This window comes from Hemitrygon akajei, chromosome 8 (genome assembly GCF_048418815.1).
Source record: "Hemitrygon akajei chromosome 8, sHemAka1.3, whole genome shotgun sequence".
Classification (NCBI taxonomy): Eukaryota; Metazoa; Chordata; class Chondrichthyes; order Myliobatiformes; family Dasyatidae; genus Hemitrygon; species Hemitrygon akajei.
Window position 1 is genome coordinate 171,631,201 of NC_133131.1, and position 24,376 is coordinate 171,655,576.

The window sequence follows — 24,376 nt, forward strand, 5'->3', positions numbered from 1 at the left end:
AAATTTCTACAGCTGCACAGTGAACTCTGGCAGGCTGTATGCCAGGTATGGAGGTTCCATTGTGTAGGACTGTAAGAGGCTGCAGAGGATTATAGACTCTGCCAGCTCATCATGGCCACCAAGTACAGGAGCCTGATTATGCACACTCAACGTTTTAGAATTGGACCCAACATATCAATGCAACTACAAAGAAGGCATAACAGCGGTTCTATTTCATTAGGAGTTTGAGGACACTCGCAAACTACTACCTGAGGAGGGCTAAGGCACCGGTGACCCCTGTTTCCATCCAAGGGGTCAGTGTGGACATGGTGGAGGATTACAAATACCTGGGGATACGAATGGACAATAAACTGGACTGGTCAAAGAACACTGAGGCTGTCTACAAGAAGGGTCAGAGCCATCTCTACTTCCTGAGGAGACTGAGGTCCTTTAACATCTGCCGGACGATGCTGAGGATGTTCTATGAGGCTGCGGTGGCCAGTGCTATCATGTTTGCTGTTGTGTGCTGGGGCAGCAGGCTGAGGGTAGCAGACACCAACAGAATCAACAAACTCATTCGTAAGGCCAGTGATGTTGTGGGGGTGGAACTGGACTCTCTGACGGTGGTGTCTAAGATGGTCTAGGATGCTGTCCAAGTTGCATGCCATCTTGGACAATGTCTCCCATCCACTCCATAATGTACTGGTTAGGCACAGGAGTACATTCAGCCAGAGACTCATTCCACCGAGATGCAACACTGAGCGTCATAGGAAGTCATTCCTGCCTATGGCCATCAAAGTTTACAACTCCTCTCTCGGAGTGTCAGACACCCTGAGCCAATAGGCTGGTCCTGGACTTATTTCCACTTGGCATAATGTACTTATTATTATTTAATTATTTATGGTTTTATATTGCTATATTTCTACACTATTCTTGGTGCGACTGTAACGAAACCCAATTTCCCTCGGGATCAATAAAGTATGTCTGTCTGTCTATCTGTCATAACCATGGACAGCATTTTCACTGGTTGCATCACTGTCTGATTTGGGGGGTAGGGAACTACTGCATAGAATCAAAATAAATAAATAAACTGCAGAGAGTTGTAAGCTCAGTCAACTCCATCATGGGTATCAGCTTCCTTAGTATCAAGGAGTGATGTCTCAAAAAGGTGGCATCCATCATTAAGAAACCCATCACTTAGGACGTGCCTTGTTCTCATTGCTACCGTCATTGGACTCAGCCAAGTATATCACAGACACATCCCTCTCCACCAGCAGTAAGCATCCACAGGAGATCTGACTCAAGAAGGCAACATCCATCATCAAGAAGATCAAGGATCAACCTTATTTGCCCTTTACAGTACATTTACGTGTATTAGGAATTTGCTGGTCAGGGCACAACATGCAACAACATTCAACAGTTATGAAGAATAAAGAATTATGTAAGTTTAGGGGTTATTCAGAATAAAGTGTGCATGAATACATAAATGCCAGAATGTACAGTATTTACTATGAAAAGTGATTTAAAGTATTTTACTGTGCAGTAATGGGGGTAATTGATAGAGGAGGGTGTGGGCTAACTAGAAGGATTGATCAGATTAACTGCTTGGGGAAGAAACGTTTAAGATGGCATTAAGTTTTTGTTTTAATAGTCCTACAGCACTTACAAAGAAGGGAGCTTTTGCAAAAGGCTGTTGCAGGGTGGGTAGTGTCCCTAATGACTTTTCCTGCCCGCTTCTTTATCCTGGACACATACAAGCCCTGCACTGATGGTAGACTGCAGACAATGACCTTTTCTGCTGACCTGACAGTTCTTGTACATTGTGAGAGGATGCTGCACCAAACCAGACAGTAATGGCTGATGTGAGGGAGCTCTCTATGATGGCAGAGTAGAATTGCACAATACGTTCTGGGGAGATCTGGATCATGATAAATTCTTGCAGCCGTCATCGGGCAGGAAGTACAGAAGCCTGAAGACTGAACCACTGCATCCAAGAATTGGTATCTTCCTGCAACTATTCTATTTTTGAACTAGCTGGCACAACCCTATCTCACTACAGTTTATTGGTATTGGATCTGGTTTATTATAGCCACATGTACCACGATACAGCAAAAAACTCATCATGCATACTGTTCATACAGATCAGATCAGTACACAGTGCATTGAGGTAGAATAAGGTAAAGCAATATCAGAATGCAGAATTCAGCGTAAAATCTACCCAAAAAAAAGGTGCAGTGCAGGTAACGATAAAGAGAAAGATCATAACGAGGTCAATGATGAGGTTAAGAGTCCACCTTATTGTTTGAGGCACCATTCTATATTATAGCAGGGTAGAAGCTGTCCTTGAGCCTGCTGGTACATGCTTTCAGGCTTTTGTATCTTCTGCCCAAAAGAAGAGGGGAAAAGAGAGAAAGTCTGGGTTGGGTAGGTTCTTCAATTATGTTGACTGCTTTACTGATGCAGCAAGAAGTGCAGATAGAGTCCATGGAGGGGAGGCTGATTTCTGTGATGCGTTGAGTTGTGTCCACAAATCTCTGCAGTTTCATGTGGTCACATACAAAGCAGTTGCCATACCAAGCTGTTAAGCATCCAGATAGAGTGCATCAATAAAAATCGGTGAGGATCAATGGGGGCATGACAAATATCTCTAACCTCCTGAGGAAGTAGATGTTGGTGGCTCAATGTGGTTGGACCAGGAAACTAGGAATTTGAAGCTCTTAACCCTCTCACCCCACGAACATTTGCACCCAAATGGATTTGGGTATTTTTGGTAAATATTGTGTATACATGTTTTTTTTCTGGTAAATGTTGCTCATGTCCCTGTGATGTTGCTGCAAGTGTTTTTCATTGCGCCTGTAATTCATTTTTCATTGCTGCTGCCACCAGGGAGCCCCACCATGCCAGCCATGCTCTCTTCTCGCTGCTGCCATCGGGAAGAAGGTACAGGAGCCTCAAGACCCATATCACCAGGTTCAGAAACAGGTATTACCCCTCAAGCATCAGACTCTTGAACCAGAGGGGATAACTTCACTTACCCCATCACTGAACTGTTCCCACAACCTATGGACTCACCTTTAAGGTCTCTTCAGCTCATGTTCTCAATATTTATTTTTATTATATATTTGTACTTTCTCAGTTAAAACCTGAGGTATGGGCATTTCTCAATTGCTAGGAACTCTGGGACTATTGTTGTGGTGTTTAGTAATATAGAAGAAGTCTCCCACTCCAACACTGAGCCAGATGCTCAATGCTTCCTTATCAAAGTCCAGTCTGCTCAGATTGCGGGGAGGGTCATGCTCCTCCATTTGTTAACTTTTTCTTCTATAGTGATAATTTCTTCATTTTTCTGGGTTGTGCTTTCATTTAAGTTCTTAAGAGAATTGCACATGCTCATGTGGAGTGCTGAATTCTGTTTTTGTTCATGAAAATATATCCTTATAAGTTTTATCTGACTTGTGTAAATTTTTTATGTCGATATTATTCCTCTTCCTCCTTCTGTCCAAATTAGTGTTAATCTAAGTGCATTTGAGTAAATACAGTGTTTTCTAAAATCGGTCATTTTGGTTCTTGTTCTTCTGTGTAATTATTTCCAGATCAGTTTCAAACCAAGATATTATGCCAAAAAAAGCATTAATTATGGATATAGAGAAAATGTTTACTGTCTTTGATATATTTTTATCATTGAGCTTTGTCAGATTGTCTTAAGCCTTAAAGGAAATTCTGTGGAAAGCTTTCCTGTGCACTATGATCTATTTTCTTTGCTTGTTGATATCCCAAATACATTTATGATTCATAATTCATCCATTGGTTGTATTGTATCCTGCCGCTCCATTTTGTATTCTAGTACTCTATTGCACCTTTCTTTATGCTTAATGTTCTGCATTTATCCAGTCCAAAGTTCGTGCTTACATCTTTAAAAAATGGTTCTACTATTTGAATTAATTGCTCTAGCTTTACTGATGAAGGCACATATAATTTGAAATCATTCACTTATATATGGTAAGTGTGTCAAGATGTAATTCGGCTGGCTGTCTCTGGTTTGATAATCGATTTTCATAAGATTCAGTAAATTAGAGAGCAGGTTTAAAGCTAGACAGAACCATAGTGGGCTTAGAGAGTGGCCCTGGAAAGCGTCTCGGTTTATTTTTTTAATGCGTGGTTGTTCTTTTTTTGATTATTTATAGATAGAGTGATTCTAGTACGCCAATACTTCATCAGATATTGCAGAAATTTCACAAGTATTGGGTGTGGTTTATATACAGTGCTGATAAAAGTCACCCTCCCTCCATTGGAAGTTTTCATGTTTTATTTTAGAACATTGAATCACAGTAGATTTAATTTTGCTTTTTTGACACTGATCAACAGAAAAAGGCTCTTTCATGTTAATTACAAATATAAAATACAAAATAATTGCATAAGTATTCACCCCTCTTTAATATGACACACCAAATCATCAATGGTGCCTCCAATTGGTTTTAGAAGTTACATAATTAATTAAATGGAGATCATCATGTGCAGTCAAGATGTTTTGAATGATTGTAGTAAAAATACACCTGTATCTGGAAGGCCCAACTACTGGTGAGTCAGTATCCTGGCAAACATTACACCATGAAGACGAACACTCCAAGCAACTCTGCAAAAAGTCTATTGAAAAGCACAAGTCAAGAAGTGGATACATGAAAATTTCCAAGTCACTGAATATGCCTTGGAGTACAGTTAAGTCAGTCATCAAGAAATGGAAAGAATATGGCACAGCTCTAAATCTGCCTAGAGCAGGCTGTCCTCAAAAACTGAGTGACCGTGCAAGAAGGGGACTAGCGAGGGAGGCCATCAAGAGACCTATGACAACTCTGGGGGAGTTACAAGCTTCAGTGGCTGAGATGGGAGAGACTGTGCATACAACAACTGTTGCCCAAGTACTTCACCAGCCCCAGCTTTATGGGAGAGTGACAAAGTCACTGTTGAAACAAACTTACATGAAATCTCAGCTAGTTTGCCAAAAGCCATGTGGGAGACTCTAAAGTCAAATAGAAAAAGGTTTTATGGTCAGATGAAACCACAATTGAGTTTTTTGGCCATCAGACTAAATGCTATGTTTGACGTAAGCCAAACACCGCACATCATCAAAAACACACTGTTTATAGATTAAATTCAAATATGTCTGACCAATGTTTTCTATGTAATCAAGAAATTGGTACTTTATTACATTCTACTTGGTCTTGTTTTAAAATTCAATCATTTTGGATAAATCTAAGACTTTTATTGGAACAAATTACTGGAGTACAACTCCCACATAGTCCAATATTATTTTTATTAGGAGACATTGAAGGGTCAATACTGAAACTTAAATTGAATAAGTATCAGAAAAAATTTATAAAAATTGCATTGGCAGTAGCCAAAAAAGTTATCGCAGTTACTTGGAAATCTGATTTATATTTAACTATGGATTGTTGGAATAATGAAATATATAGTTGTATTCCACTTGAAAAAATTACATACAATCTAAGAAATGAATATGATATATTTTTGAAAATTTGGCTCCCATACCTACAAAAGATAGGATTAAATACATAGGTCCTTTGAAGATAAAATTATAAAGTAATTGGGGAAAGTAAAAATAAAAATTAAAATTATTTTGAACTCCATGGAGCATGTGGGGATCCTCCGTTATCCAGGCAATCTTTCTCTTCTTTCTTTCTTCTTTTTTTCTTTCTTTAGACAAGGGTTAAGGGGGGGAGGGTAAGGGGAGGGGGGAGGGTTAATATTATTTTTTCTCTCTCTTACTATTTTATCATTACATTTATTCTTTGTAATTTTCTAAAAATTCAATTCAATTCAAAAAAGCCAAATTAAATCCATTGTGATTCAATGTGAAAAACACCGGAACATGAAAACTTCCAATGCGGGGGTGGGTGTGAATACTTTTTATAGGCATTGTATATTTAGAACTTCTATTAACCATAGAGTTGGACAGAGTCAAATGCCTTTTGGTAGTCAATATAACAACAAGATAGATCTCTGATTTTCCTCCAGACTTGATTTAGAGTTACAGAATCTATTATCAGCTGTTCTTGACATCCTTGCATGTCCTTGAGACATCCTTTCTGCTCCTCTATAACTATATTGTGGTTATCTAAGTGACTGGTTATCATTATTATTTCTTTTTTACTTCCTCTCTTTGCAGTTTGCTGGGGTTTTTTTTGCACATTGGTTGTTGTCCGCCCTGTTGTGTAGGGTCTCTCATTGTTTCTACTGTGTTTCTTGTTTTTACTGTGAATGCCCGCATGAAAATGAATCTCAGGGTTGTCTATAGTGACGTAGATGTACTTTGATAATAAATTCACTTTGAACTTTAAACATACATGTACGATGACAATAAATTGAATTGACTTCATTACTTACATGAGTAAATATCTTTATGTTACGTCTCCGTCTAAATGTGCAATGCACAATTTATAATAAATATTATGTACAACAGGATAGACAATATAACATAGAAATATAGTGGCGTCGGCACGAGTTAATCAGTCTGATGGCCTGGTGGAAGAAGCTGTCCTGGAGCCTGTTGGTCCTGGCTTTTATGCTGTGGTACTGCTTCCAAGATGGTAGCAGCTGGAGCAGTTTGTGGTTGGGGTGACTCAGGTCACCATTGATTCTTCAGGCCCTTTTCACACACCTGCCTTTGTAAAGAATAAGACATAAGAGCAGAATTAGGCCATCTAGCCAATCGAGTCTGGTCTGCCATTCAATCGTGGTTGATCCTTTTTTCTATCTCCTCCTCAACCCCAGTTCCCGGCCTTCTCCCCGTAACCTTTGATGCCATGTCCTATCAATCTCTGCCTTAAATACACCCAACAACCTGGCCTCCACAGCTGCATGTGGCAACAAATTCCACACAGGCATCACCCTTTGGCTCCAGAAATTTCTCAGCATCTCTGTTTTGAAGGGGTGCCCCTCTATCCTGAGGCTGTGCCCTCTTGTCCTAGACTCTCCCACCATGGGAAACATCCTTTCCACATCTACTCTGTCTAGGCCTTTCAACATTCGAAAGGTTTCAATGAGATCCCCCCTCATCCTTCTGAATTCCAGCGAGTACAGACCCAGAATCATCAAATGTTCCTTGTATGATAACCCTTTCATTCCTGGAATCATCATTGTGAACTTCTTCTGGACCCTCTCCAACGCCAGCACATCTTCTCTAAGCTGGTGGGCCCAAAACTGTTCACAATACTCAAGGTGAGGCCTCACCAGTGCCTTATAAAGCCTCAGCATCACATCCTTGCTCTTGTATTCTAGATCTCTTGAGGTGAATGCTAACATGGCATTGGCCTTCCTCACCACCAACTCAACCTGCAAGTTAACCTTAATAGTGGGAAGTTCACAACTACAGATGCACTGAGCTGTCCGCACCACTCTCTGCAGAGTCCTGCGATTGAGGGAGGTACAGTTCCCATACCAGGCAGTGATGCAGCCAGTCAGAATGCTCTCAATCGTGCCCCTGTAGAAAGTTCTTGGGATTTGGGGACCCATACCAAACTTCTTCAACTGTCTGAGGTAACAGAGGTGCTGTTGTACAGACCAGATGAGGTCCTCGGTGATGTTTATGCCGAGGAACTTAAAGCTGTTCACCCTCTCAGCCCCAGATCCATTGATGTCAATAGGGGTGAGCCTGTCTCCATTCCTCCTGTAGTCCACAACCAGCTCCTTTGTTTTTGCGACATTGAGAGAGAGGTTTTGTTGACAGCCACAGTCCGACAGCTGTTTCAGTGCTGTGGGTAAGGACATAGCCCATGGGCAATAGATAAATGAAGAGGGATGAAACTTGCCGGAAGCCATCTCCCTTCCTCAGTCGCAGAGCGGTTGCTTGGCAACCGTCACCTTCTTCGCGAGGTGCAGGCCGTGTGACGTCACCGCGGGAGCCTACAGCAGGCAGCGACGAAGGAGATTGCCACGGGCGTCCGCCAATCACAGAGAGGGGGAGGTGGGATGTTTGGTGGCATGAAGTGAAGCGGGGGGGGGGGGGGGGGGGTGTTGGTGCGGTAGGGAGAGTTAATGCGATGGACGGAGAGAATGGAGCCAGTGACCGGCCCCGAGACATAATGGGAGCTGCAGCTGATTAACGAGAACGCAGCGCCCCGGACAGCGGTTCAGGTAAGGGCTGTGCGCGCTTCGCATGCTAACACAATGCAGCCTGGCAGTTCACACCCAGGGTCCGGGACATCGGGCAGTGCGCTGTGTGCGTTTAACTGCATGCAACTCTTGTTTGGTTCAAAGGCCCCACAGCAGTGCAGTCACCCACCGCCCTGACCGACGTCCGCGGTGTGTTCAGGCTGAATTACAAATAAACTGTTCTCACACCGAGAGTGCGTCTGATTCGGGCGCTATGCGGCTCTGCGGCTGGTAGATGTAACTGTAGAGAACGGGGGACCGCTTCGTGTACGGGGCGAGGGTGTATCCCATGGTAAAACTTCCTGCACTGGGCGCAGGGAATTTTCCATGTGTTGGGTGTGGGAATATTTTATCTGCAGAGAGCGGGAGATTGTCATGTGGGAATATTCCACGCTGTGTTATACACTCAGTGACCACTGTTAGGTACCTCCTGTGATGCTGCTGTAGCCCATCCACTTCAAGGTTCGAAGTGTTGTGCGTTCAGAGATGCTCCACTGTTGTAACGGCAGGTTATTTTAGGTTCTATCGCCTTCCCGTCAGCTTGAACCAGTCTGGCCACTCTCCTCTGAACTCTTTCATTAACTTCCACAGAGCTGACGCTCCCTGGATGTTACTTCGCAACATTCTCTGTGAACCCTAGAGACTGTCGTGTGAAAATCACGGGAGATCAGCAGTTTCTGAGATACACCACTCATTTCACCGTCAGATTCACTTGGATCACATTTCTTCCCCCTATTCTGATGGTTGGTCTGAACAACTGAACCTCTTGACCATGTCTGCATGGTTTAATGCATTGAGTTGCTGCCACATGATTGGTTGATTAGATATATTTATTAATGAGCAGGTGTACCTAATAAAGTGGCCGGTGAGTGTATTTCAAGTCGTCAACTTTATTGTCATTTCGACCATAACTGCTGGTACAGTACATAGTAAAAATGAGACAACGTTTTTCAGGACCATGGTGTTACATGACACAGTACAAAAACTAGACTGAACTACGTAATAATAATAATAATAATAATAATAATAATAATAAAAAAACACAGAGAAAGCTACACTAGACTGCATAAAGTGCACAAAAACAGTGCAGGCATTACAATAAATAATAAACAGGACAATAGGGCAAGGTGTCAGTCCAGGGTTTGGGTATTGAGGAGTCTGATAGCTTGGGGGGAGAAACTGTTACATAGTCTGGTCATGAGAGCCCGAATGCTTCGGAGCCTTTTCCCAGACGGCAGGAGGGAGAAGAGATTGTATGAGGGGTGCACAGGGTGTTGAGTTTTGTGTGGGAATATCTCAGGGAAATCTTTTGAATATTCCCTGTACAGGTAGTGGGAATGCCCCAGATTTAGGACATGACAATGACAGAATATGGAAAAATTCCTGGTATCGGGATTATTGACAATATGTGAGCAGGTGATGGGAGCTGTCTCCATGTAACACATGGGGCATTCCAAACCCAGAGTGTACGGATTTTCACTGCTGAGGAGACGGAATACGCAGTTTGCAGACAGTGGGAACGCAACAAGTACAGGGTGTGGAATTATTTTATGCACAAGGACCGAAAATTTCAAGTACCAAAGCTCAAAGTAAATTTATTATCTAAGTACATATTTGTCACGATATTCAGCCCTGAGATGCATTTTCTTGTGGACATTCACAGTTAACACAAAGAAACAATAATAATAACAAATAAGCAGTGAATGTCGAGGCCTTGAAAGTGAGTTCATTGTTTGTGGGGCCATTTCAATGATAGGGCAAGTGAACTTGAGTGAAGCTATCACCTCCAGTTTGAGTGCCTGATGGTTGTAGAGTGATAATTGTTCCTGAACCTGGTGGTGTAAGACTTGAGGCTTCTGTACCTCCTTCCTGATGGCAACAGTGACAGGAGAAGCATGGGCTGGGTGGTGGGGGTTCCTGATGATGGATGCTGCTTTCCTGCAACAATGCTCCATGTCGATGTGCTCAGTGGTGGGGAGGCCTTTACCGTGATGGACTGGGCCATATCCACTACTATTTGTAGGATTTTCCATTCAAGGGCATTGGTGTTTCCACACCAGACCCCAATGTAACCAGTTAGTATCCTCTCCACTGCACTTCCATAAAAGTTTGTCAAAGTTTTAGATGACATATTAAATCTTTACTAACTTGTAAGTAGAGGCGCTGTGATTTCTTTGTAATGGCACGCACATTCTGAACCCTGAACAGATCCTCTGAAATGATAACACCCAGGAATTTAAAGTTGCTGACCCTCTCCACCTCGTATCCCCTGATGAGGACCGGCTCATGAACTTCTGGTTTCCTCCTCCTGAAGTCAATAATCAGCTCAACTTATCAACTATAGCTCAGCATTTAATACCATCATTCCCACAATCCTGATTGAGAGGTTGCAGAACCTGAGTCTTTGGACCTCCCTCTGCAATTGGATCCTCGACTTCCTAACTGGAAGATCACAGTCTGTGCATATTGGTGATAACGTATCCTCCTCGCTGATTATCAACACTGGCGCACCTCAGAGGTGTGTGCTTGACCCACTGCTCTACTCTCTGTATACACATGACTGTGTGGCTAGGCATAGCTCAAATACCATCTATAAATTTGCTGACAATACAACCATTGTTGGTAGAATCTCAGGTGATGATGAGAGGGTGTACAGGAGTGAGATATGCCAACTAGTGGAATGGTGTCACAGCAAGAACCTGACACTCAACGTTAGTAAGATGAAAGAGCTGATTGTGGACTTCAGGAAGGGTAAGACGAAGGAACACATACCAAATCCTCAAAGAGGGATCAGAAGTGGAGAGAGTGAGCAGTTTCAAGTTCCTGGGTGTCAAGATCGCTGAGGATCTAACCTGGTCCCAACATATCGATGTAGTTATAAAGAAGGCAAGGCAGCAGCTATACTTTATTAGGAATTTGAAGAGATATGGCATGCCAGCAAATACACTCAAAAACTTCTATAGTTGTACCATGGAGAGCATTCTGACAGGCTGCAGCACTGTCTGGTATAGAGGGGCTACTCCACAGGACCAAAAGAAGCTGCAGAAGGTTGTAAATCTAGTCAGCTCCATCTTGGGCACTAGCCTACAAAGTACCCAGGACATTTTCAGGGAGTGGTGTCTCAAAGACATCATCCATTATTAAGAATCTGCAGCCCCCAGGGGATGCCGTTTTCTCACTGTTACCATCAGTAGGAGGTACAGAAGCCTGAAGGCACACACTCAGTGATTCAGGAACAGCTTCTTCCGCTCTGCTATCCAATTCCTAAATGGACATTGAATCTTTGGACACTACCTCACTTTTTTTTAATATACAATATTTTTGTTTTGCATGTTTATTTAAATCTATTCAATATATGTATACTGTAATTGATTTGCTTGTTTATTTATTATTTTTCTCTGCTGGATTATGTATTGCATTGATCTGCTGTTGCCAAGTTAACAAATTTTATGTCACATGCCGGTGATAATAAACCTGATTCTGATTCTGAGTTTCTTAAATGTCCCTAATCTATCTGCCTCGACCACTAGCCCTGACTGTGCATTCCAGGCTCCCACCACTGTGTTTTAAAAAAAAACCTACCTTTGACAATCCTTAGATATCTCTAAACCATCCTTAAAAGGAGGTCCTCAGGTATGCCTGGCTAATGAAGGTTTTATCTACCTGTGCTGCCACCTCCAGGGTCCTTTGTGTTTATACAAAGATCCCACTGCTTCTCAGTGCAGTTTAGAGTCTCTACGTGTCGGTGACTGATGCAAGTATTACATTTCTCTCCATTATTCAATGATGAATAAAGTTAATGTTAAAGAAAGACTGGAAGGTGAAGGGGACAGAGCTCTAGAGTGGAGGGTGAGGTAGTTAAAGAACCATCAGAGCAGTCTTGAGGGAAAGGCGTTGATCCAGCTGCCTGCCCGCCATCAAGAACATGTATACACACAGGTGCAGGAAAAGGGCCGGTAACACCCTGCTCATGGACTGTTTGTCCCACTTCCATCAGGGAGGAGCCTATGTAGCATCCACACCAGGACCTCCAGACTCAAAACAGTTACTTTCCCCAATCAGTAAGGCCGATCAACACCTCCACCCACCAATCCACCTCTACTTTATCACTTCCTGTCTGTTGCCTTATGTACAGACACTCCTGTGCCTAGAGTTACTTTATGGGCAGACTAATATATAATATTTATTGTTTTTATTATGATTATTGAGTTCCTATCTTACATTTTTTTTTCTACTGCTTTGGACCTGGAGTAATGATTATTTTGTTCTTTTCTACTGGAAATGATATTAAACAATCTTGAATTTATTAGACACACTCTCCCAGCTGGTGCTGATAACATTCAGCTCCCAATGGAGCCTGTCACAGGAAAACTGCTCTACTCTTCTGTACAGGAGCCATTTGAAAGGGGAGTCTCAGCCTGTCAACTCAAACCTACGAGTGTTTTCCTTTGACGGGTCCTTCTGGGACTTCGCTCTGGGACCGGCACTTTCAATCTCCTTGTTCATCAACTGACTATTGACATTCAGAGCACTCCTGCTGTGGTAACACATGAAATTATTGGAATTGGTCTATTATTGTCGCATGTACTTAGATGCGGTCAGAAGCTTGATCGGGGTATGGAGAAAAAGCAGGTACAGGGTTCTGAGTTGGATGATCAGCCATGATCATACTGAATGGCGGTGCAGGCTCGAAGGGCCGAATGGCCTACTCCTGCACCTATTTTCTATGTTTCTTGCATACTGTTCATACAGATCAGATTATTTCCACAGCTTTGAGGCAGAAGAGTAGCAGAATGAAGTGTTGAAGCTATCTGCACTGCACTGTTTGGTGAACGATCAAATGCAAGATCATTATGAGGTAGATTATGAGATGAAGAATCCAGTTTAGGATGAGGAGCCCCACAGCCCAGGTCATGCTCTCTTCTTGCTGCTGCCATCAGGAAGGTGGCACAGGAACCTTGGGGCCCACACCACCAGCTTCAGGAACAGTTTTCACCCCTCAACCATCAGGCTCTTGAACCAAAGTGGATAGCTTCACTCAACTTCACTTGCCCCAGCACTGAACTCTCCTGTCTGATGGGAGGAAGTAGGAGAGAGAATATCAGCTGTGGGGAGAGTCTTTGATTATGCTGGCTGCTTTACTGAGCAGTCTGGACAGTTATTTACTCTGATTGTATTTACTTATTATCTCTCACAGCCCCATTATCCAGCCTTCACCCTGTAATCTTTGACACTCTTACTAATGAAGAACCCATCAACCTCTGCTTTAAATACACCAAATAACTTGGCCTCCACAGCTGTCTGTGGAAACGAATTCCACAGATTCACCACCCTCTGGCAAAATAAATTCCTCCTCATCTCTGTTCTCAAGGGACGTCCCTCTATTCTGATGCTGTGCCCTTTGGTCCTTGACTCTTCCACGATTGGAAACGTTAGCTCCATCTGGACATTTCAATATTCAGCAGAGAAAGGAGAGTGGTTGGGTTCAGTAGAAGTGGGAGAAGTAAAGGGAAAGGGTTGTAGAATGTTCTATGACTGGAAAGAGGGAGTGGGAGAGAGAGCAAGAGAGGGGTAAATGGGTGTGGGCTGGTAGTGGAGTAGGGAGGGAGTGGCACCTTGGGGTGGCACGGTAGCAGTTAGCACAACACTTGACTGCACAGCCGACCCAGGTTCAATCTATAAGAAGTTTGTAGATTCCCCCAAGGCCATATGGATTCCTTCTTGTGGTAGCTTCTACTTTACAAAAAGACCACTTGACAACTTGATGGCCAAAAGAGCATCTTTATCTGGGACGGCAAACAATATTTACAATACAGAGGCTTCCAGTTACCTTGTGCGGCACGGGTGGAGGAACTATATACAATGCATACTGGGAGTAAAAAGAGGGGAAGTAAAGACCCCGCCAACCCCGGATCCCGCCTCTTGCTACCAACAGCTCCCCGATTAGTATTAACTTACTTTTAATAATACTCACATTACAACACTTATGGGTGCTCCAGTTTCCTCCCAAAGATGTACAGGTTAGGGTCAGTGCATCGTGGGCGTGTCACGTTGGTCCAGAAGCAAGGCGAGTCTTGCCGGCTGCCCCCAGCACATTCTTGGACTGTTGGTTATTGACACAAACAGTGTATTTTTGCTGTATGTTCGATGTACATGTAACAAATAAAACTAATGTTTAAGTTAGATAGATAGGGAGAGCGGGGGGAAATGGTTTGTGTGTTGGGTGGGATGGAGGGAAAGGGGATAGAGAAGCAGGGAAGAAGGAGAAAAGGTGTGGAGGCCTAATTTGGAGAATTATGTGCATTTATGGTCACATACCGACAGAAAAGATGTAAATAAGGTTGATAAAGCTCCAAGAAAATTTGCAAAGATGTTGCTGGGACTGGAGGACCTGAGTTATAAGGAAAGATTGAATAGGACTTTATTCCTTCAAATGTAGAAAATTGAGAGGTGATTTAATAAAGATATAGAAAATTATGAAGGTATAGACAGAGTAAATGCAAGTAGCCTTTTTCCACTGAGGTTGGGTGGGACTGCAGCTAGAGGTCATGGGTGAAAGGTGAAATGTCAAAGGGGAACATGAAGGGAAATTTTCACTCAGAGGGTGGTAAGAGTGTGGAATGAGCTGCCAGCACAAGTGGTGCACGCGAGCTTGATTTCAACGTTTTAGAGAAGTTTGGTACATGGATGGTGGGAGTATGAGTGCAGGTCAATGGGAGTAGGGTGTTTAAATGGTTCAGCATGGACTAGATGGGACGAAGGGCCTGTTTCTGTGTTGTACTTTTCTATGACTGATGCAGCATAAGAGAGGGGGAGAAGGAGAGGAACAGAAGAGGCAAGGGTGAGGGTAGCAGATATATGGGGAAGAGTGAACAGGTTAAGGGAAGGGGGGGATGGATGCGATGCTTGGTCAGGGTTACTATCATTTATTGTCATTTATCACCTCTGTCATTAAGCTTGTTTTTCGTGTGACAGCCGTACAGTGCAAAGAAATAAAAATGACAGTATTTACGAAAGTAACTAACACGGCAAAGGAGAAATAGGGAGGGAGTGTTCAAATGTTCAGAAATCTGATGCCAGAGGGAAAGAAGCTGTTCTAAGGCAAACAGGAGGAAATTTGCAGACGCTGGAAATTCAAGCAACACACACAAAATGCTGGTGGAACAGGCCAGGCAGCATCTATAAGGAGAAGTGCTGTTGACGTTTCGGGCCGAACTGAAAGGAAGGACAAACTGAAAGGAAGGATAGTAAGAGATTTGAAAGTAGGAGGGGGAGGGGGAAATGCGAAATGATAGGAGAAGACCGGAGGGAGTGGGGTGAAGCTGAGAGCCAGACAGGTGATTGGCAAAATGGATACAGAGCTAGAGAAGGGCAAGGATCATGGGACAGGAGGCCTAGGGAGAAAGAAAGGGGGAGGGGAACACCAGAGGGAGATGGAGAACAGGCAGAGTGATGGGCAGAGAGAGAGAAAAAAACTAAATATTGTCAGGGATGGGGTAAGAAGGGGAGGGGTATTAATGGAAGTTAGAAAAGTCAATGTTCATGCCATCAGGTTAGAGGCTACCCAGCCGGTATATAAGGTGTTGTTCCTCCAACCTGAGTGTGGCTTCATCTTGACAGTAGAAGAGGCCATGGATAGACATATCAGAATGGGAATGTGACGTGGAATTAAAATGTGTGGCCACTGAGAATTCCTGCTTTCTCTGGCGGACCGAGTGTAGGTGTTCAGCGAAATGGTCTCCCAGTCTGCGTCGGGTCTCACCAATATATAAAAGGCCACACCGGGAGCACCGGATGCAGTATACCACACCAGCCGACTCACAGGTGAAGTGTCGCCTCACCTGGAAGGACTGTCTGGGGCCCTGAATGGTGGTGAGGGAGGAAGTGTAAGGGCAGATGTAGGAAAAGAGGGGGACGGATACCCGTATAGGCTTGGAACATGGACTGTTCCACAAAGCCAACAAAAAGGCAGGCATAACTGGGACCCATACGGGTGCCCATGGCTACACCCTTGGTTTGGAGGAAGTGGGAGGAGCCAAAGGAGAAATTATTGAGAGTAAGAACTAATTCCGCTAGACAGAGGAGAGTGGTGATAGAGGGGAATCGGTTAGGTCTGGAATCCAAAAAGAAGTGAAGAGCTTTGAGACCGTCCGGGCGGGGGATGGAGGTATATTATAGGGACTGGATGTCCATGGTGAAAATAAGGCGGTGGGGACCAGGGAACTTAAAATCATTTAAAAAAATTCAAAGCTTGAGAAGTGTCACAAACATAGGTGGGAAGAGATTGAACAAGGGGGATAAAACAGTGTCAAGGTATGCAGAAATGATTTCTGTGAGGTAGGAGCAAGCTGAGACAATAGGTCTACCTGGACAGGCAGGTTTGTGGATCTTGGGTAGGAGGTAGAAATGGGAAGTGCAGGGTGTGGGAACTAAGAGGTTGGTGGCAGTGGATGGGAGATCCCCAGAGCTGATAAGGTTGGTGATGGTATAGGAGACAGTGACCTGGTGCTCCTTAATGGAGTCATGATCAAGGGGTAAATAAGAGGAGGTATCAGAGAGTTGTCGCTGTGCCTCGGCCAGGTAGAGGTCAGTACGCCAGACTACAACAGCTCCCCCCTTATCAGCGGGTTTTATAGTGAGGTTGGGATTGGTGTGGAGGGAGCGGAGAGCAGAGCGTTCGTAAGGAGTGAGGTTGGAATTGGAACGGTGTGGTGAAGAAGCTGTTCTAGATTGTTTAGCATTGGTCTTCAGAGACTGTGGAGGGTAGGGGAGGGAGAGGGGATAGTGGAGGGTGATTGAGGAGGGTAGGGTAGGGCGATAGGGACGGGCGATTGAGGAGGGGAAGGGTGTGGCGGGTGATTGGGGAGGGGGAGCACGATTGTTGAGTGGGGGAGGGCAGGGCAAATGTGGAGAGGAGAGGTGGGTGATTGGGGAGGGGAGGGGGTGATTAGGATAGGTGATTGGTGAGTGGAGGGTGATTGGGAGTGTGTGGAGAGGAGGGGAGGGTGATTGAGGAGAGGTGGTGTAAGATACGATGATGAGAGGGAGGGTTGGAGACAGGGAATAATGTGTGAGAGGATAGGTGGGTGAGAGACGTGAGCTGCCATTCGATCCTGCCGGTTGTTTGTCAGTAACACTGTTAACACTGAGATCAGACGAGTCCCTGTGGAACTGAGCAGACACTGAGCCCTCTGTCTCAGCACTGCACGGTGTGACGGGCCTGGACTTTGAGACAGGGCGAGGTGCTGTACTGCTGGCAGAGCCTGCCAGAACGAAACCATCAATATCCAGACAATCCATAGGGCTGGGCGAGAGGGGAAAGTTCTCCCACAAGGAACAGGCAAGCAGACTATACTTTTTAAAATAATTTTTTCTCCTCGTGGTATGTGCTGCACAGTTCCATATCTGTTAGCATAAAGCTGTACTGTGCCAGTGATCAGAAATTCGGGGTTCAATTCCAGCTGCTATCTGTAACAAAGTTTGTACATACTCCCTATGACTGTGTGGATTTCCTCTGGGAGCTCCGGTTTCCTCCCTCAGTCCAAAGGCTTGCAGGTTATGGTTAGTAAGTCGTGGGCATGCTATTTTAGTGCTGGAAGTGTGGTGACACTTGCAGACTGCCCCCAGCACATCCTCAGACTGCATTGGTCATTAACAAAATCAATGCATTTCACTGTGTGTTTTTAAAGTACATGTGACAAATAAAGCTAATCTTTCTAATCTTTCATTATTGGGTGCGAGGGAGCAATTGATCAAAGGTCAGGGTGTTTCAAGAAGGACCGGTACAGGGAGAGGCATCAGACTCTCCCAGAGGAGGGAGGTCCAGGCAAGTTTCAAGGGTCTGTGATGGTGGGGGTATGGGTGAAGGAGGCAGAGATAGGCACAGTCATGGATTTACAGAAAATGAATCAGGGGCCAATCTGGCAGCTCGCTTTGGTACACATACCCTTTGTAGTGTGGATTGGTTCAGTCCGAGTCAGACACTTCAATTGCTGAGGTAGGCAAGGCTACACACCAAAACAAATCAGAATCTGGATTATTTTCACTGTTTTATATGAAATGTAATGTTGTTTTGCAGCCAAAAAATGAGAGTAGAGTGGATGGTCCCATAGTAACATTGAGCAGTACAGCACAGCCCTTCGACCCGCAATGTTATGCTAACTTTTTAACCTACTCCAAGATCAAGCTAACCCCTCCCTTCCCACATAGCCTCCATTTTTCTATCATCCATGTGTCTAAATTTCTTAAATGTCCCTAATGTATCTGCCTCTACCACCACCTCTGGCACATGCCCACCACTCTCCATGTAAAAAGAACACAATCCAACCTCTATCATTCCCCTGCTCCCTATAATTTCCTCCAATCATCTTAAAAATTATGCCCTCTCATATTAGCCATTTCTGCATTGGGTAAAAGTCTCCAGCTGCCCACTCTCTCTATGCCTTTTATCATCTTGTACACCTCTATCAAGTCAACTCTCAGCCTCCTTCACTCCAAAGAGAAAAGCCCTCGCTCATTCAATCAGTCCTCATAAGCCCTGCTCTCCAATCCAGGCAGCAATTATCCTGCTGTATCTCCTCTGCACCTCTCTAAAGCTTCCTTATCCTTCCTATAGGGAGGCAAGCAGAACTGAACATAATAATCCAAATGTGGTCTAACCAGAGTTTTATAGAGCTGCAACATTACCTCTCGATCCCTTTGACTAATGAAGGCCAACACACCGTACGATTTCTGTGCAGTATGAATCCAATTCTCGTGAGAGGAGTGTGGTTAATGTAGGCCTTGCTTTTGCACAGAGAGTGGTAGTGCCTGGAATGACATAAGGTTTATTTTTGTCTTTGAATTGCACAACAACAGGCCATTCAGCCAACACATTCTCTGACCCATTGTGCACTTCATATTAATCCCCGGTGAACCAACAGTGCACTTTGGGAAACCCAGTGGAAAGCGAGTTGATGGTGGAATCCTTGAATGTTAATGGACTGTGGGATCTTATGCTCCAGGTATGTGCCCCCCTAAAAGCGGCATGCTTAAAACTTCAAAATTAAGCCATTCGGCCCATTACGTCTGTTCCATCATGACTGATCTACTACCCTCTTCCCCCCACATTTTCCTGCTTTCTCCCTGTATCCTTTGACATCCTTACTAATCAAGAAGCTATCAACCTCTGCTTTCCCAATGACTTGGCCTCCACATCCATCTGTGGCAATGAATTCCACAGATTCACCATCCTCTGGCTAAAAAAAATTCCTCCTCGTCTCTGTTCTAAAGGGATGTCCTTGAATTCTGAGGCTGTGCCTTGTGGCCCTACTTTCTCACTATTGTATACACCCTCTCCACATCCACTCTATCTGGGCCTTTTGATACTCGGTAGATTTTCCCCCCTCCTCATTTTTCTTACTCCAGTGAGTACAGGCCCAGTGCTATCAAATGCTCCTCATTAATCCTACCATTCATGGGATCATTCTTGTAAACCTCCTCTGGACCCTTTCCAATACTCATACATCTTTTTCTTAGATAAGGGGCCCAAAACTGCTTGCATACTCTGAGTGTGGTCGAACCAATACCTTTTTAAAGCCTCAGCATTACATCCTCTTGTATTCTAGTCCTCTTGAAGTGAATGCTAACATTGCATTTACCTTTCTCACCGCTGACTCAGTGCCTTCATTAGTCAAGTCATTGAGTTCAAAAGTCAATGTTATAACTTTAAAAACACTCTGGTTCTGCTCCATTTAGAGTATTGGCTTTATTTCTGGTTGTCTCATTATAGGAAGGATGTGGAGATGATGTTTACAAGGAGGCTGCCTGGTTTGAAGGACATTTGGAGGAGAGGTTGGACAAGCTGAGTCTATTTTCTCCTGAGTGGCAGAGGCTGAGGGAAAATTCAATAGAGGTTTATATAATTATGAAAGGCATAACTAGAGTAGACGGCCTGTATCTCTTCCCCAGGATTAAACTGTTGAAAGCTAGCAGGCGTGTATTTAAGGTGAGAGGGGGAAAGTACAAAGGAGATGTGTGGGACAGGTTTTTTTAAAAACAGAGAGTACATTGTCAGGGACACACAATCTCTTTAATCTCCTACTATCGGGCAGAAGGTACCACAGAATTAGAACAAGGACTGTCAGGCTGGGTTAAAAACATCTTCCCCCAGGCAGTGAGGCTTCTGAACACCTTGCTATCACTCTGTACACATTTTAATGACAGTGCCTGTAGCATTATACTGTTGTACATTTAGCAAAATGTCAAATGTACTTTATGTCAACTTGCACATCCACAGTATTACCTGTTAATATTATTTTAAGTGCTGTATGTGAGTGATCTAGGTGCTGTGTTTTGCACCACCTTGGTCCCAGAGGAACATTCTTTCGTTTTCACTGTATGATGTTGAATAAACTTGAACTTGAATGGTGGGTTCCTGGAATGCACTGCCAGATACGGTGTTAGGGGCAGATGGCATTGGAGCATTTTGGAGACTCTTGGATATACAGAGAAGGATATCCATGCACAAAATGCTGGAGGAACTCAGCAGGTCAGGCAGCATCAATGCTGGGAATAAACAGCCGACATTTCAGGCTGAGACCCTTCATCACGATCAGAAAGAAAGCAGCCAGAATAAAGGGGTGGAGGGAGGGGAAGCAGGATAACCTGCCAGGTGATAGGTGAGACCAAGTGAAGGGGAAAGTGTTTAGGTGAGAGAGGAGGGGGGATGATGTAAGAAGCTGGGAGGTGATAGGTGGAAAAGATAAAGAGCTGAACAAGAAGGAACCTGATAGGAGAGGAGAGTGGACCATGGGAGGTAATGAAGGAGGAGGGGAACCAGAGGGAGGTGAGAAGAGAAATGGTGAGAGGGGAACCAGAATGAGAAATGGAGAAAGAGAGGGGGGAGGGGGAGAAATTACAGGAAGTTGGAGAAATCGATGTTCATGCTGTCCAACAAAATAAAATTGATTTGCACTACGTGAGAAACTTATCAAACCTGGTGATGGTTTGTGTGATAACACTGCTTATTAAATCTGACATTCAGAAAGAGGGTGTTGCAGTAACAGTTTTGGACATGCAGGAACAAAAACGTGTGAAACCAGCAGACAGAATTAGAAGTGTAAATCACCTCATCGCCATCAGAGAGAATACCAAAGGGTAACGTGATCGTGAGTATATTCGATAAATTAATCTAGTGGAGGATGGAAAGAACAACAGAAGTTTCTGCTCAAGATGTCAAAGTTAATAAACCAATGTACCAATTTTTGTAATGCTTCCTTCAAGTCAGGAGCTGGATACATGGAAAGGTGAAAGTTCCTTTGAAAGAAAATCTGCAGAGAGATTCATTTTTCTATTTAATTTTGACTGAGTTTTATCTTTGGGTGGCACAGCATGCAGCAGTTAGTGTGATGCTATGACAGTGTCAACAATTCAAGTTCAATTCAACAGCGATCTGTAAGGAGAAATCCGCGCAGTCCTCCTCCAGGTGCTCCGGTTTCCTCCCACGTTCCAAAGACGTCCAGGTTAATTGGTCACACGCTGTAACGAAGGGCATTGAGAGCAATGTGCAGGAGAGATGGAAAGTCAGCCCATTGCCAGAGACCCAGAGATGGGGAATTGACTGGGGATACCAAAATCTCTGAACCCTCCTGAAGGCAATCTCTAACTTCCTCAGCGTCCTGCCTGGGATATCACTTACTTACCTACTGCCCATTACACAGCTGGCATTCATTCTCCACCGCCAGAGACGGAAGCAATGCAGGTCCTCCATCTCTGGCAGTGTTCAGGGCTTCCTTCATTGAGTCAGTAGCTTCCTCTCGGTTTTCACTACTGTCAGCCATGCAAGTCCCAGGTGGAGACTCAGGAATACTGTCACAGTCAAATGTAGAAGGGTTTTTCATTGCTGTTTCCATAACAGTTTTGTTTTACCCATCAGGGTTGTTAGCCCTGACCTGAACCCCCAAACCTGGAGGACAAGTGGATCACTCTTACTCTGGCCTCTACCCTTTGACCTGTTTGGCAGGGGTGACCCTATCAAGAGCCAAAGCATAAAGCCACGATTCCAGCCAGCATAGCTGTCAGGGTCACTGAGGCTCGCAAGCCTGCAAACCATAACAAAGTTGTGGTCCCCTTGGAGGGCCTGGGGTGTCAGAATCAGGTTTATTATAGAAAGATAGGGCAGTACAGCACAGTACAGGCCCTTTGGCCCACAATGTTGTGCTTGTAACCTACTTGAAGATCAATCTAATGCTTCCCTCCCACGTAGCTCTCCGTTTTTCTATCACCAGTGTGCCTATCTACGAAGTTTTTGTTTTAAAGGCCTCTGAGGTGTCTGCCTCCTCCATAACCCCTGGCAAGGTGTTCCATGCACCCACCACTTTCGTTGTTTTTAAAAAAAAAATACTAGCTCTGATGACTCCCCACCCCCCATACTCCTGCAAGCACCTTAAAATAATGCCATTTGCACCCTAGGGAGAAAGATTTCTGGCTATCCACTCGATCGATCCCTCTAGTCCGGTTGTTCACCGCTATCTACATGGAAGTTGGAGAACTCAGCTGTTAATTTTTCACTCAGGCTCAATACTCTGACTGGATGGATTTCGTCACCACACTTGTATTACTCGGTGTCCAGGTCTTCAGGTCCTGGGGCTGCCTCGCGGGATGCCGCTGCTACAGTACCACAGTGGAATGTGGATCTCTGGGTTTGACGGCAGTTCCAACCAATATCCCTGCTTTTACCCAGGTAAGGTCCTGAGGTGAGTGATGCACCCTGCCATTAACGACCTGGAAGAGCAGACTGAGTGTAGTGTATCTAAGTTTGTTGATGACACTAAATTGTGTGGAAAAGCGAATTGTGCAGAAGTTACGGAGAATCTGCAGAGAGATATAGATAGGTTAAGTGAGTGGGCAAGGGTCTGGCAGATGGAGTACAATGCTGGTAAATGGGAGGTCATCCACTTTGGAAGGAAAAATGAAAGAGCAGATTATTATTTAAATGGTTAAAAAAAAGTTGCAGCATGCTGCTGTGCAGAGGGACTTGGGAGTGCATGTGCCTGAATCACAAAAGGTTGGTTTGCAGGTGCAGCAGGCTATCAAGAGGCAAGTGGAATGTTGGCCTTCATTGCTAGAGGGATTGAATTCAAGAGCAGAGAGGTTATGCTGCAACTATACAGGGTACTGGTGAAGCCACACCTGGAGTACTGTGTGCAGTTTTGGTCTCCTTACTTGAGGAAGGATATACTGGCTTTAGAGGTGGTGCAGAGGAGGTTCACCAGGTTGATTCCAGAGATGAGGGGATTAGACTATGAGGAGAGATTAAGTCATCTGGGACTGTACTCATTGGAATTCAGAAGAATGAGAGGAGATCTTGGAGAAACATATAAAATTATGAAAGGGATAGATAAGACAGAGGCAGGAAAGTTGTTTCTTCTGATAGATAAGATGAAAACAATGGGACATAGCCTCAAGGTTCAGGGGAGTAGATTTAGGATGGAGATGAGGAGGAACTGCTTTTCCCAGAGGCTGGTGAACCTGGTGAATTCTCTGCCCAATGAAGCAGTTGAGGCTACCTCAGTAACTATATTTAAGACGTTGGATAGATTTTTGCATAGTAGAGGGGTTAAGCGTGATTGGGAAAAGACAGGTAGGTGGAGATGAGTCCATGGCCAGATCAGCCATGATGTAGAGCAGGATCAACGGGCCAGATGGCCGACTCCTGCTGCTATTTCTTATGTTCTTATTAGGGTAGAAAGAGTGCAGAGATTTACCAGGACTCAAGGGAGAGAGCTTGGTCAGGTTGGGACAACTTTTCATTGGAGCGTAGGGGACTGAGTGATTTTCTTCTCCTTCTTAGAAACATAGAAAACCCACAGCACAGTACAGGCCCTTCGGCCCACAAAGCTGTGCCAAATAAGTCCCTACCTTAGAAATTACCAGGCTTACTTATAGTCCCCTAATTTTCTAAGCTCCATGTACCTATCCAAAAGTCTCTTAAAAGACCCTATCATTTCCGCCTCCACCACCGTTGCCGGCAGCCCATTTCACACACTCACCACTCTCTGAGTAAAAAACTTACCCCTGACATCTCCTCTGTACCTACTCCCCAGCACCTTAAACCTGTGTCCTCCTGTGGCAACCATTTCAGCCCTGGGAAAAAGCCTCTGACCATCCACACGATCAATGCCTCTCATCATCTTATGCACCTCTATCAGGTCACCTCTCATCCTCCTTCGCTCTAAGGAGAAAAGGC

At 44.3% G+C, this 24,376-nt stretch overlaps 2 protein-coding genes and 1 long non-coding RNA gene across 5 annotated transcripts in view; 2 read left to right on the plus strand and 1 right to left on the minus strand.

Moving 5' to 3' along the window:
- Positions 1-5,698, plus strand: part of c8h8orf82 (chromosome 8 C8orf82 homolog) — a 130,249-nt gene extending 124,551 nt beyond the window's left edge. The window contains exon 4 of the mRNA XM_073055092.1: positions 2,866-5,698. The gene's annotated coding sequence lies outside the window, so the exon portion shown is untranslated. The remainder of the gene's footprint in view (positions 1-2,865) is intronic.
- A 2,311-nt stretch (positions 5,699-8,009) lies between these two features.
- Positions 8,010-24,376, plus strand: part of lrrc24 (leucine rich repeat containing 24) — a 30,666-nt gene continuing 14,299 nt past the window's right edge. Inside the window, exons 1-3 of one of the 3 annotated variants that reach the window (XM_073055085.1) lie at positions 8,018-8,130; positions 19,006-19,151; positions 22,703-22,870. In XM_073055085.1, the coding sequence (XP_072911186.1) occupies positions 19,104-19,151; positions 22,703-22,870 (216 nt within the window). In that variant the 5' untranslated portion in view covers positions 8,018-8,130; positions 19,006-19,103. Of the gene's footprint in view, positions 8,131-19,005; positions 19,152-22,599; positions 22,871-24,376 lie in introns of all 3 variants that reach the window. The other 2 variants (XM_073055086.1, XM_073055087.1) reach the window with 2 other exon arrangements.
- LOC140732439 (uncharacterized) lies at positions 14,129-18,951 on the minus strand. Its single transcript, XR_012100077.1, has 3 exons — positions 18,835-18,951; positions 18,095-18,155; positions 14,129-14,251 (listed from the first exon to the last, which is right to left on the minus strand). It is a non-coding gene; the product is annotated as an uncharacterized lncRNA (long non-coding RNA).